Raw genomic sequence first — 13,010 nt, 5'->3', positions numbered from 1 at the left:
TAAATCCTTAATGTCCCGCAGACCATCTGTGCCCTGCTGTAGAAATTTCCTTTTTTCCCCCGATGGAGATTCACAGTTTTCGGTTCTAATTGTATTTGAACTTGGCGTCCGTGCATGAGGTGCAGAGAAAATGTAATCCTTAACTTCTCACCTACATAATGTTTTATCAGCAATCCAAAACACGATTACATATCTGCAGTAAATTCAAGCCTGCATTTTTAAGTATTCACCTTAATTCCTACAAAAACCCATGCATTTGTTTGGATTGTATCTTCTTCCTTGTAGTTATCTGGCCCGGTTAACAGCCGCATCGACGCACTGGCGTGCCATCAGCTCCAACACTCAGTTAAACAAGAACAATTAAAACATTGCATCGAAGTCTTCCTTCGAGGGTTGTACACCACGTTTAGAGCATCACAAATATTGAGCAAGCCTCCAATTAGCTGGCCTTGTTAATGACCTGAATATTTTAACGCAGCCAACTCGAGGAAGGAAAAAGGCATTTCTTCCTCTGGAGCAGCAGTCCTGTCAACAGGCTTAGCGGTTTCCATGCCAAAACGATTTTATTGTGTTTCCTTGGAAATGAATTACAGGCACACCTCTGCCATGGAAAACACTTACCACTGAGTTAAGTAGCCAGGAGCAAATTGTTTAATGGAGCAAGATTACCAGAGAAAACATCAATTGAGAGTGCCATGTTTTACAAAAAGTTAGACCCAGAGGGTAACCAAGCTCTTTACAATAGAACAAAACAGAATATAGACTATTTTGTAGCTGTCCACTCAAAAAAATCTCACTTGAATAGGCTACTTTAGCGACAACAACACACTTAAATAAAATAGGCTACTTTTGGTAAAAACAACAAAAAAATTATTTGGCTCCACGGTTCCTATTAAAATGTTAAAAAATGTATATATTATAAATAAATGTGTTAAGTAAAATGACAAAAGAAGGGGGAAAAAAAGGAAAACCAGAATTAAATATTTTGACCCAGTATCTTCATTATCGACAAAGATCTAAAATTGTCCGATAGAAAAAAAGAGTATCCTTCTTATTTTATGAATGAATTTAATCAGACATTTCATAATCAACATTCATTGCATTGCTCAACTGAAATGAGGGCTTGGTTTTCTTCTTCTTCTTCTTCTTCTTCTTCTTCTTCTTCTTCTTCTTCTTCTTCTTCTTCTTCTTCTTGAAACACATATTTTATTGTGCATTTGTTGAAAAACTTCAATATCATTCAAAAATGTGATACCTTCTCCTAGGAACCTTTCCTACCAGATTATGAAGGGTTCCACCGGAGGAATTATATAGTCACACCGTTTCAGGATCGTGACGTGGTGATTGGTCATATTGAAAAGTACTAGGTTAGTGTCAACAACAGTGTGATAAAGCCACATTACAGCTGCTTTATATGTCAACAAGTTTCAGTTTATGTGGAATAAACAGTTTATTCGGTTGTTTGGACGGTAACCCAACGGTTTGCTGCTGATTTGTCTGGTAAGTTCGTTAAGGCCTAACGGAGACCTGATATAATTTGTAGCTAGCAGCATGCTAAACTTGATTTCAGAAGTATAAGTTAGCTTTGCACGTTTTTAAACTTCATTTGCATGTCACCTAGCCTGTGTTAATATTGTACCACTTACTGTCACTTATCACATGTGTCGTTTCCTTCAGAAACAGCTGTACTTAAGCGAGTGTTGGGTAGCTAATAATAAGGCGGCTACTTTCACTTCTAAGCTAGCTCTTGTCAACTGTAGGCTACCTCTCAAGTTTCTTTAGCTCTCATATTGTTAGCAGATAGGCTAGCTGGCTAAATTGGATGAGGGATTATGCTCTCATGTGACTTTGTCTCGTCTTCCAAATTAGATCATCAGGGTGATCGTATCTGCTGTGACTGACTGACCAGGACTCTCACGGCGGCAGCATGAAGCTCTACAGCATCAGCATCCACCACAAAGGAGGGACCAAAGCCAACCTCCTCAAATCGGCCTACGACCTCTCCTCCTTCAGCTTCTTTCAGCGCTCCAGGTCGGTCCCCTGTATATATCATCTGACCTATTTTTAGAGTATTGGACTCTTTTGTTCTCATGTTCTGTGTGGAGATGGAGAGAGAATTATAATAGTAACACTGTGGTCTTTTACACATCAGTTTTGTTTGGGTTCAAAGCAATTGCATACGAAAATACATTGTATAGTCTAATTTGTTGCCTGATCATACGTGGAGACTTTTCCATTGGTGACCTTATTGTTTTGGCTTGTTTAGTGTTCAGGAGTTCATGACCTTCACCAGTGCCTTGATTGTTGAACGGACATCACAAGGAAGCCGTGCCTCTGTCAAAGAGCAAGGTAAACATTAGCAGCTTCAGCTCAGGTTACATTTTTCTAAAGTGTGATCATATCTTGCTTTAGTGTTGTTCAGCACTTATTCTGTTCTTTCTCTGTTTGGTACCACCCAGTTTATATAACAGTAAGAACTTTGTTTTGTGTGAAACAAAAGTTAATATTTACAATTGAATCAGCATCCTGGTGGGGGAGTGGTACAGATGTGCATCATACAACATGTGAAGTCCCTGATTCTAACCAGGAACATTCGTTGGCTGTTGTACCCCTCTCCCTCCAAATGTTTCCTGTGTGTCTTAACATATCAAACATGCATAATGTACAAACAGTTGAAATGGAAGGTCAGTCAGGTAAACAATAAATAAGTCAGGCTTGTCAAAATGATTTCCATACATTACAATGACTAACATTTATTTAAAATATATCACTTTTACTTCTGCTTTTCTTAACAAAGCCAGCCAACTTGTTCTGGGTTAAACCGTACCCTAAAACCAGGAACTGCTTTTATCACACTTCTGTTTTCATCATACTAACCATGGTTTCTCTTATTTGCAGAGTACCTGTGCCATGTGTATGTAAGAAATGACAACCTGAGTGCTGTGGTCATCGCAGATACTGAATACCCTCAGAGAGTCTGTTTCACATTGCTAGACAAGGTGGGTATAGAAACATGTAAATAAAGACACACACTTATTGCACTTTGCTGTCAGCTTCAGTTTTCATATTGTTGTTTGGCTCTTTTCCAGGTATTAGAAGAGTTCTCCAGGCAAGTGGACAGTATAGAATGGCCCTCTGGTAATCCTGACACCATAAACTACAAAGCCTTGGATATTCACCTTTCTAAATACCAGGTCGGTGTGTAATCTGTTTATTAGGAAATATGTCAAAGGAAACCCTTATTGCCTAGGAGTATGAAGAAATATATTGAATTTCCTTAACATGTCTTTTATCATTTTACACTGTTAACTGAAATGTGGTTTGAGTTAAAGATGAAAGATATTAATGAACCAGTTTGTTGCTGTTTAAATATCTTGTTTAATGATACTGTACCTGACCGCTTGTTGTTATTTATTTCCCCCAGAACCCCAGAGAGGCAGATGCAATGACCAAAGTGCAGGCAGAGCTGGATGAGACAAAGATCATTTTGGTAAAAACCTCCCTAAGCACGGGCCGCATACTTAAACTAAGGGGATGATAGATATTCCTTTTTATATAGAAACATCAGAAGATTTTAGTTTTTTCTCTTCATAAAAAAACTGAAACAAGCAAGCTACAGGTCCTGGGCAATCTCTACATGCCAGAGCCATAACGTAGCATTCCCGTTGCACTCTATGTGATTAACAAACCTTTCTGTATCCGTAGCACAACACCATGGAAAGTCTTTTGGAGAGAGGAGAGAAATTGGATGATCTTGTGGCAAAGTCGGAGCACCTTGGAAACCAGTCCAAAGCCTTCTACAAGACTGTAAGTGATGGCTTATTATCTGGACTGACACGGTCATTAACTGTTTAGATGCCTGACTGTTTGCATGTTAACCCTGCAGGCACGGAAACAGAACTCCTGCTGTGAAATCATGTGATGCCGCTGCCTCGTCCTCGAGGACACGCCTCTCTCTGCCTTTCTGATTCTCCTACAACTCCCATCACCCACCAGCCACCAGCTCTCAACACAAAGGACAGAAAGGACGATTTCATCCGGGTCAGGAGGTTAGGATAACAGCATGAAAAGGTGGAAATGTGACCTGTCCAGACTGATATGATGGGGGCTGAAGTGATGGGGTTTGGTCTGGGGAAGAAGTAACATTTGATTATTTTTTTTTACCCCTCAAAGGGTAAACATCTTGTGGTGTTTCAATACCAGCTGCAGACATAATAGTGTGACGTTGTGTATCGGTGATGTATTGTATAAACGTCCTCAAACCATTTAATGTTATCAGATTGAAACGAATCCTCATAGTTTGAATTCAATTATTAAAATTCTTAACCACAATTGTGCTTCTGCTTCAAGACAACTCTGACAATCACAAAGTCTTTATGTAGTGATTTCTAAAGATGCGTCACCGTTAGACCGTTTTTTCTTGCAGGCATAACCTTTGGTGCCCACTAGGTGGCCCTGTTTATTTACTTGTATTCCTCCAATGAGCCTCAGTATCGAGGTCAATTTAAAAACTCTAATGTGAGTCAGGACAACGGGTGGCTTCTTGGATGTGTGATATCAAAATCTCCCAGAATTTTACAATGATTTTGAAAATGTATTATACTGGATTAAGTTACATGATTTCTTTGATTTGTCTCTGTCTCATAGTGTTAAATGAAACTTTAAACATTCCCACTTTGGGTGAGTGCGTAATGAATGATGATGCATCTTAAAGCTGATAGGAAGGGAGGAAAGATGTTAAGTGCAGAGGGATGTTTCTTCATAAATGCAGCCTTATGCAACCTCCTAACACGCAACCCTGTGTGCTGTTGTTGTAGAAATGATGTGTTCTCATGAAAAGGACAGCACAACAAGCTGTTCTACTTAACATACTGTAGCCATGCTTTTCACTCTGTTAACCGCCAAACGCAACACTTTTTTTAGAGTTCAAGAGCACACTCAGACCTCTGCAGGGGGGGGCGTTCTGTTCCTCTCAAACCCTGGATCCATTTACCATCACTTATTGTGATTCTGAGAAACCTCGACTGCTGCTGCACTCTCTGGCTTCTTATTGTTGAATGTCTGAAAAATGGTCAGACAAATTGGAGGATTTCACATCCAACTCATATTTTAACACACTCCACAATTGACTTTTCTTATTTTTATTGACAGCACTGCTTACTTTGTATGCAGAAATGTCTCTTCAGGAACTGCTGATCAGTTTAGAGATAGATGCCTTGGGTTGTGTATTTTTAGATGTTTCACTGCTCTCTTTCAGCTGTGTGTGTATGATTTGTATATGCAGGCTGTATTGGTGTTGAGTGCCTGTGTGTGAGGACTGGTGTGTATTTGTGTGTGTGATCTGAATTGCTCTTTCTGCTTTTACAGTGTAAATGTTTGTGCAATATCTCTGCAGACTGATGGTATATTTCTCTTAAAGTGGAAAGGATACATTTAAATAATTTCTCATAAAAGAAGGTGAATTAAACTTTGCATATGCTTTGTCCTTATCACTAAATCCCATGTGAAGCGTGTCGAGGGATGTTCCTAAGATTTGATTAATTGCTTTTTCTCTCCAAAATGTCCTCAATTAATGTGCTAAATTTGAAAATATGTGTAACAGTCCACATTAAATGTTTTGATTCTGATGTGGTCTGCAAAATTAAAACCAAGACTTCAGTTAATAAACTGTTATTTTCTGTCTGTATTCACTTTTTGTTTTTGGAGCTCTGATTGTTTACAGAAAATGCCATCTTGGCTAGATAAACACACATGATAGCATCCTACTGGAAGCTGGCATTGAGGTGTTGCAGGAAATCCTATAACACAATGTAAAAGTAAACTTGTTCTTTGAGTGTCAACAGTAGTATCTTTTTCCACATCCATATCTTAACTCAGCAAACTGGAACCTGCACCTTTCCACAGGAAGCTAAGAAGCTGATGCACCCTTCATGACTTTAATATGAACAGAATCCATTAAGGAACCGAATGAAGTTTAATGTTACCTGGCCTACCATTTTTCCACATTGTAACAAATTAGATTAAATCTCAAATCTGTTTTGCTCTCAAGATACCGCATAGAGCAATGGTGGATGAAGTATTCAGATGCTTGTAAAATTACTCCATTACAAGTAAAAAATACTGCATTGAGAATGGTACTTCTTATTAGGAGTAAAAGTACTCATTGCAGACTTGCTCTAAATTATAAATCAAAAGGAGAAAAACTTTACATTTGAAAAGCTACGAATATTTTAAAAGTTATTTATGAGTGTTGTGTCAAACTCAAGCTGTAACATAAATGTAATAAAGTACAAATACAAAATGTTCCTTTGAACTTTAGATTATTAGAAGTATAAAGGGGCACTGAAAGAAAGCAAATACTTTAGTAAATGTACAAACTACTTTCCACCCCAAACGTAGAGGAAACGCCTGATTGATATTAAAAACACAAATAATTCCATCGTTAACTTTAGACAATTTTTACAACCCTACTTCAATCGAACAGAGCGGCCTTGCACAAAACGGCCAGAGGTTATTTTCTGTGCCAGATATAAAGTACGAGTTGAAAGGAAGTACTTGAATGCAGCACGAGAGGTTCACTTCGCTCCTCGCGCGTCCTTCTCAGGTGAGAGGAAAACATGATGGACGGATGAAGTCTGACCGCACACAGCCTCAAAAATGTGGACGGAGGTGAAAAACAGGAGCAGGACTGTCACCGTCGGCGGGAACAGCTCGATGGTAAGAAGCTAAAAGTGAAAAACAGACGTTTATTTGGTTCCTACAGAAGAGCAACAACGAACTAAAACAAGCCTGTTGATCCGGGAACGAGCCTCCCCCTCGGGATACAGTGCTTCTTTACGAAGGTTACAACCTGACCCATAACTGTTTCACTTGTTTACTAGTCTTCAGTGAGCATTACTAGACTGTTCGACCCTCCAGCTGCAGGATTATTTTGGAAATATGTGTGTTTCTTATCAGTTCTTACCTGGCACATTTTCTTATCTGTGCTGCCTGTCGTTGCCCTAAGGGCGCTCTGATTTTTCTCTTTGTTGTACTTCCTGCAGCACAGTGTCCACCTCAGCTGATTCAGCACTTTATTTCCACCTTTATTTTTTTCTGTGTGTTTTAAACTATTGTCACCGTGGTTAATGCCTGTCTTTTTAAATGGCACAATCAAGTATACGATCAGTGTGTCCTCTCAGTGCCCTGTGCTCCACTTCCCTTTTTGTTCAAACATGTATGTTTTGGGCGTTTGCAGATGGTTGACTCAGATCTGACACTTTTACAGAATGTTCAACACAGAAATGGTGAGATTTTTAGAGTTGTATTTCTTCCTATCTTTTTATGTTGGTTTTGTCAAAGTGACAAGTTGTCGTGTTTTTACTACATGTTTGTCCACATTACCTAAATCAGATTGAAGTGGCAGACAAAAGGTGAATTCCTCCTCAGGTAAATTCTAGCAACTTGTCAGCTTTAGATGACTGGCAATCAATACTATTTTTTATTTAGAGCCATGCATGGCAAATGGCCCAGTTTCAAAGTGGCTAAAATATTTAATATGACAAAGGAAACATACTGTATTTGTTGCTCTATGCTCACTGACAAAACCTTTAACTGTTCATTTAGAAAGGGTTGTTATATGAACATTATATTTTATAAACACCAAGAATGCCTATAATTAAACATATTATATTATTTTCCCCGTCAATAGAGTCACTGAGTTGTAAAGTAGTACCACTAATTAAAAATTATGAGGCAAATGTATCTCTCACAGCGTTTTATATTAGCGCTGTTGACAGTTATTTGTCAATATGTTTTTCCCCCTTAAAAGGTTCAACTGCAGCTGCTACTCGTCCTTCACACACAGAGGACTCTTTAACTAGCACCAGTGGAATCATCCCAGGTGACAAAATCTGATGTCTTTACAGACCCTGCACGACCTGTTTCGGAGAGAAACACCTAACTTGGGTCAACAGCAAACAAAGTGTATTTCCCTCAGGGGTCAGCCCAAAAACAGAGGAGAACTGAGCTGAACCACCAGCAGCAAAGCAAGCTTAACACAATTCCAAAACATTTTATTTGCCAGATCTTTTATTGGAGTATGACCAAATTGCTGGGGGTTATTTTTGTTTGCCAACACCAATATACTTTTAAATATATTCCCTTTTGAGAGCAGCGTTTTCATCAGACATATTCATAAGTGTATAACGCTTCCATTAGTGTCAGGTCACTAAACCAGATATTGGTAAAGTGCAGTGAAATTCCTCAGGCCCCACAGTGTCCAGTAATATTATGAAGGCAGGCTGCAGAGCTCTGAAAGATGACATTTACAGAAGAGGAGAAATCCCCAAAGCACCAAAAAGATACCCCAGTTGTTTATTTGATGCATGACAGTGCAGGGGAGATTGATAGGTCAATTAAAAGCATGAACGTTTTCTGTGAAAGAACCGGTTCACTTATATCACCAGGATGAAAAGTAAGTAAACAAATTATTTCTGCAGAAGATACAACGAATCATGCAACCCTGCATATCGTGCAAGTGTCCTCATGTATTGGCATGATTATTGTTGTGTAATAACAAGTCTGTTTTTGTGGCTTTAGGTGCCATTGCAGCCACAGTGTTCATTGCCTTTCTACTTGCTCTCTACGCTGTCCTCTGGAAGTGCATGGTGTCGCCTCCACAAAGGTAACAATTACATTTTGTTGACACGGCGTTCTTGAAACTTTCCTTTGGTCACCTGCCTGTTAGTGTCACATGTCTGGACTTTGTATCCCAGCTCATCAAAGAAAGACCAATAACCTTGCACGATCGGCACTTTTTCCACTTCATATTAAATTGGGATATCAAATCAAATCAAGTTTTATTTATAGAACACATTTAAAAACGATTATTGGTCGAGCCAAAGTGCTGTACATGTAATAAAAACACTTTACTACAATAACAAGAAAAGACAATAATTTACAACAGAAATATAAAAACAAAACATTGGGAAATGTCCGGAGTCGTACTTAGCTTTGACTAGAAGGCCAGAGAGAAGAAGTGTGTCTTTAGTGAGGATTTAAAAACCCCTAGGGTCTGGGCCGACCTCACATGGAGGGGCAGAGTGTTCCAGAGCCTAGGGCCAGCTGCTGCCAAGGCTCGGTCCCCTCGGGTTTTGAGCCTGGTCTTGGGCACTACCAGCAACAGCTGGTCAGCCGACCTTAAAGCTCTGGCTGGGGTGTGGCGATGGAGAAGTTCGGATATATTAAGCCGGAGTCAGCCCATTTAGTGCTTTGAAAACAAATAAAAGGATTTTAAAATCAATTCAGAACCGAATTGGAAGCCAGTGCAGTGAGGCCAGAATTGGGGTGATGTGGTCACGTTTTTTGTGTCCAGTCAGAAGACGCGCAGCTGCGTTCTGGACTAGCTGCAGGTGTTTAATTGAGGCGTGGTCCATACCCATGTATAGAGCATTGCAGTAATCCAGTCTTGAGGTAACAAAGGCATTAATCACCCTTTCTAGTTCTTTAAAAGATAAAAACTACTTGGTCTTGGCCAATAGTCTTATTTAAAAAAAAAGAAGCATGTTTTGACTATGGAGCTGACCTGCTTATCAAATTTAAAAGCACTATTGAAGGTCACTCCAAGGTTCATAAGAGACGGGAGGATGTTTTTATTGAGAGAGCCCAGAATATTAACCGGGGAGGCTGGAGGTTTGGGTCCAAAAAAGATTACCTCTGTCTTGTTCTCGTTGAGGTTAAGGATTTTTTTGCTCAGTCAGAATTGATCTCTGCTAAGCAGTCCGTCAATAGCTGTAATGAGTTATTGACATTTGAATTGAGAGGCAGATAGATCTGTACATCGTTGGCGTAGCAGTGGAAGGGAATGTTGTGTTTAGTGAGAATCGAGCCTAGGAGCAGTATGTACAGTAGAAAGAGGATGGGGCCCAGGATAGAGCCTTGGGGAACCCCACAGGTAAGAGGGGCTTTAGCAGAGGAGAAGGCACCTAGCTGCACTGAGAAGCTACGGTCTGTCAGGTAGGACCTGAACCATGCAAGGGCAGAGCCTGTGATGCCTGCGGACTGTTCAAGCCGCGACAACAGGATGCTATGGTCCAGTGTCGAAGGCAGCGGTCAGGTCTAACAGCACCAGGACAGCTGGGCTACCTGAGTCGGCGGCTAGGAGCAGATCATTAAAAAACTCTTAAAAGGGCTGTTTCAGTGCTGTGCATATTGAAGCCAGACTGAAACTTTTCGTGAATGCCATGCATGGTTAAGAACGACTGCAGCTTGGCATAGGCTACTCGCTCCAGGACTTTAGATACAAAAGGTAGTCATTTTTAAGTAATGGCTGCACCACGGCATGTTTAAAGGCAGCGGGGACACATCCTGAGCTAAGAGAGGTGTTCATTAGTAATAAAATACTTGCTCCAACTGATTTGAAAACATCTCTGAAGGCGAGAGGGAATGCTGTCTGAGGTGCAGTATTTCGGCCGCAGGTGCTTGACAACATCCGGGATATGTTTGTAGGTGATCTAACAACCACTTGTTTGTTATTGTCTTTCAGAAAGCACTGCAAGGTGAGGATGAGAGTAAAACAGAGGACGTCTGTGTGAAGACTGGCTGTTTGGATCTTAATGGTGCGGACTAAAATCTGAGAGCAAACACAGCCCAGAGAAAAGCACCAGAGTGACAACATGTTGCTGAAGAAGATCCTTCTTATAGGTGCAAGGTCAAATCACAAAAAGCTGAGTGGATGTGTTCCCTCAGCGGTCTGCTGGGGGCTCCTGTTGACTCAGAGCTCCATGTTGATGTCCAACACTTGTTTGGCAGGTCAGATCGTGCTGATTTGTCTGTGACTCTGCACTACTGAGGGACCAACAAGCTGTGTCTGATAGAGAGATTGTGGTCAATTTAGTTTATGTGGATTCTTCTGCATGTTTTGTACAGTTGCATTTAAATATGTCCTCTTTTATGGGTTCTATTTTTATCTGTTCTCATTTCTTTAAGATTTCTTAGGTACACTACTAATGCTGCCAGAGTTTTATAAGGACTATCAGCCAAACAGCTCTCCCTGGGTATTTAGACAGCATTCACTTTGGAATTAGAAAACTGACTATGATTTTGTTTTATATTATCCTCTATTGTCTTCTTTGAAATCCACACTAAAATGAGAATGTTGTAACTACTGTATGACTTTTGAGTCTGTCTAATAAACTGTAACTTTTTTACATCAATGTGAATATCTGTAAATGCTTATATGTGACTAAGTCAAACATGTATTGAAGCTTCAATGACTATCATTTTTCTTCCATTGTTTCATGGCATATTTTTAATTGACCTTAAGCTTTGGTATGAGAAACAAATGTTGCAATAGATTTTTGCAGAAAACTCAGCCTTTTGAAACATTTTTCTCAGATTATTTCATCAGCTCATACAGCAGCCACCGAGTTTAACGTGCTTTGTGTTTCAGCTGCTTGAGTACCTGCCTGCTTCCGAGCAGAGGACTGGCGCTGGTGTTCAGAACCAGTCCTGCTACTTAAAAAAGAAACTACAGAGCGGAGCTAAATGAAGTCATTGAATGGGAATGTGATTTGGTGAAAGTCAAAGCAGAGATACCGTAACTAACAAATAAAACTAAACTGACCATATCATATCAAATGCATACATTCTTTTTAAAACATTAGGACAGATTGGCAAATAATTAAGATGTAGCTGCACAGGTGGATGGGAGCGGCATGAGCCAATTATAATTATGGTGCATCATTTGGGATTTCATTTACTCTAATACACCTTATAGTATTTATACCTAAACCTAAATATTAGCCACAACTTTGACATCTATATAAGCTCTGGCGATCATACATAACATATATTTAAAAGGTCATTCATAGTTGATGATCTAAACCTGTTTTTAAAATTGCAGAGGAAAAAACATTGCTCTTGCAGTGTTGGATATTCAAATATATATTTTGATAATACCATACAAATTAAAGAAAGATGCACATGTTTGGCTGCCTTATCAGTGCCGTCATTGCATCCTGTAGATGACATCTCTAGCTGCTGCATTAGGCCTACTTTGACTTCTAAATTTAGTTTCGGCAGAAAACAAAAGTTGTTGAAATATAACCTCCTGAGTTTCCTGCTCTATATAAGACAAGATACATCTTTACAAGCACGTATGCATTAATATTGTCATTAGAAAGCCTCATATTTACATAAACGTGTTATAGTATGTCCACCCTCGAAAAATATATGACAGACATTTTGGGCCTGGTCTTTGACTTCATACTTATAAAGTGTTATTGGAAATATAACCATAGATAACACTACACGAATCATGCACACTGTCAGAAGGCTCAAAGCTTGATTTGATTTCAGAGAACATGAGTTGTTGTGCCTCAGAGGAATCTTCCTCCACGGTGTGATAAAAAGTGTTGTTGTTGTTGATGCATGTCATCTGTTGGACGTCTGGTCTGTCTCTGAGCACTGTGACTGACTGTGGACAGTAGCCTGTTTCAAGCAGGACACTGGAGAGGGGTGTGATTGGAGCAAAGGACTGGGGAGCAGGAGAGGGCGGTGCGTTCAGGGGAGCAGGAGAGGGTGGTGTGTTCAGGGGAGCAGGAGAGGGCGGTGCGTTCAGGGGAGCAGGAGAGGGCGGTGTGTTCAGGGGAGCAGGAGAGGGCGGTGCGCTCAGGGAAGCAGGAGAGGGCGGTGCGTTCAGGGGAGCAGGAGAGGGCGGTGCGTTCAGGGAGCAGGAGAGGGCGGTGCGTTCAGGGGAGCAGGAGAGGGCTGTGCGTTCAGGGGAGCAGGAGAGCGCGGTGCGTTCATGGGAGCAGGAGAGCGCGGTGTGTTCAGGGGAGCAGGAGAGGGCGGTGCGTTCAGGGGAGCAGGAGAGGGCGGTGCGTTCAGGGGAGCAGGAGAGCGCGGTGTGTTCAGGGGAGCAGGAGAGGGTGGTGTGTTCAGGGGCAGCAGGGTCTCTCAGTGCAGATGTTTCCTTCAGAAGAGGTCTGGTGTTCAGGATCTCTATGTCACAGGTGCTGCACTCCTCC

At 40.7% G+C, this 13,010-nt stretch overlaps 3 protein-coding genes across 4 annotated transcripts in view; 2 read left to right on the top strand and 1 right to left on the bottom strand.

The window, feature by feature from the left end:
• Positions 1 to 1,303: 1,303 nt before the first annotated feature.
• Positions 1,304 to 5,686, top strand: ykt6 (YKT6 v-SNARE homolog). Its single transcript, XM_079688111.1, has 8 exons — positions 1,304 to 1,500; positions 1,870 to 2,031; positions 2,267 to 2,349; positions 2,899 to 2,999; positions 3,090 to 3,194; positions 3,425 to 3,490; positions 3,706 to 3,807; positions 3,887 to 5,686. Exons 2-8 carry the CDS (start codon positions 1,928 to 1,930, stop codon positions 3,920 to 3,922), a joined length of 597 nt encoding a protein of 198 aa, XP_079544237.1. The 5' UTR covers positions 1,304 to 1,500; positions 1,870 to 1,927; the 3' UTR covers positions 3,923 to 5,686.
• An 887-nt stretch (positions 5,687 to 6,573) lies between these two features.
• Positions 6,574 to 11,195, top strand: LOC307043142 (uncharacterized protein). 2 transcript variants are annotated; one of them, XM_079687412.1, is made up of 5 exons: positions 6,574 to 6,717; positions 7,238 to 7,286; positions 7,811 to 7,882; positions 8,581 to 8,665; positions 10,526 to 11,195. In XM_079687412.1, exons 1-5 carry the CDS (start codon positions 6,658 to 6,660, stop codon positions 10,572 to 10,574), a joined length of 315 nt encoding a protein of 104 aa, XP_079543538.1. In that variant the 5' UTR covers positions 6,574 to 6,657; the 3' UTR covers positions 10,575 to 11,195. The 2 variants fall into 2 exon arrangements, with proteins under 2 accessions (XP_079543538.1, XP_079543539.1); XM_079687413.1 differs by lacking the exon at positions 7,811 to 7,882.
• Positions 8,824 to 13,010, bottom strand: part of osmr (oncostatin M receptor) — a 10,263-nt gene continuing 6,076 nt past the window's right edge. Inside the window, exon 17 of the mRNA XM_079689862.1 lies at positions 8,824 to 13,006. Coding sequence (XP_079545988.1) covers positions 12,251 to 13,006 — 756 coding nt within the window. The 3' untranslated portion in view covers positions 8,824 to 12,250. The remainder of the gene's footprint in view (positions 13,007 to 13,010) is intronic.

This window comes from Notothenia rossii (genome assembly GCF_949606895.1).
Source record: "Notothenia rossii genome assembly, chromosome: 6".
In the NCBI taxonomy this organism is placed as follows: domain Eukaryota; kingdom Metazoa; phylum Chordata; class Actinopteri; order Perciformes; family Nototheniidae; genus Notothenia; species Notothenia rossii.
The sequence above is the reverse complement of the archived record's forward strand: the minus strand, read 5'-3'. Positions and strand labels throughout refer to the sequence as shown.

Coding starts and splice junctions, on each gene's coding strand:
- ykt6 (XM_079688111.1), top strand. CDS start 1,928: ATGAAGCTCTACAGCATCAGCATCCACCACAAAGGAGGGACCAAAGCC. Junction 2,032..2,266: donor AGCTTCTTTCAGCGCTCCAG/GTCGGTCCCCTG, acceptor TGGCTTGTTTAG/TGTTCAGGAGTTCATGACCT. Junction 3,000..3,089: donor GTTTCACATTGCTAGACAAG/GTGGGTATAGAA, acceptor GCTCTTTTCCAG/GTATTAGAAGAGTTCTCCAG.
- LOC307043142 (XM_079687412.1), top strand. CDS start 6,658: ATGTGGACGGAGGTGAAAAACAGGAGCAGGACTGTCACCGTCGGCGGG. Junction 7,287..7,810: donor GAATGTTCAACACAGAAATG/GTGAGATTTTTA, acceptor CCCCCTTAAAAG/GTTCAACTGCAGCTGCTACT. Junction 8,666..10,525: donor ATGGTGTCGCCTCCACAAAG/GTAACAATTACA, acceptor ATTGTCTTTCAG/AAAGCACTGCAAGGTGAGGA.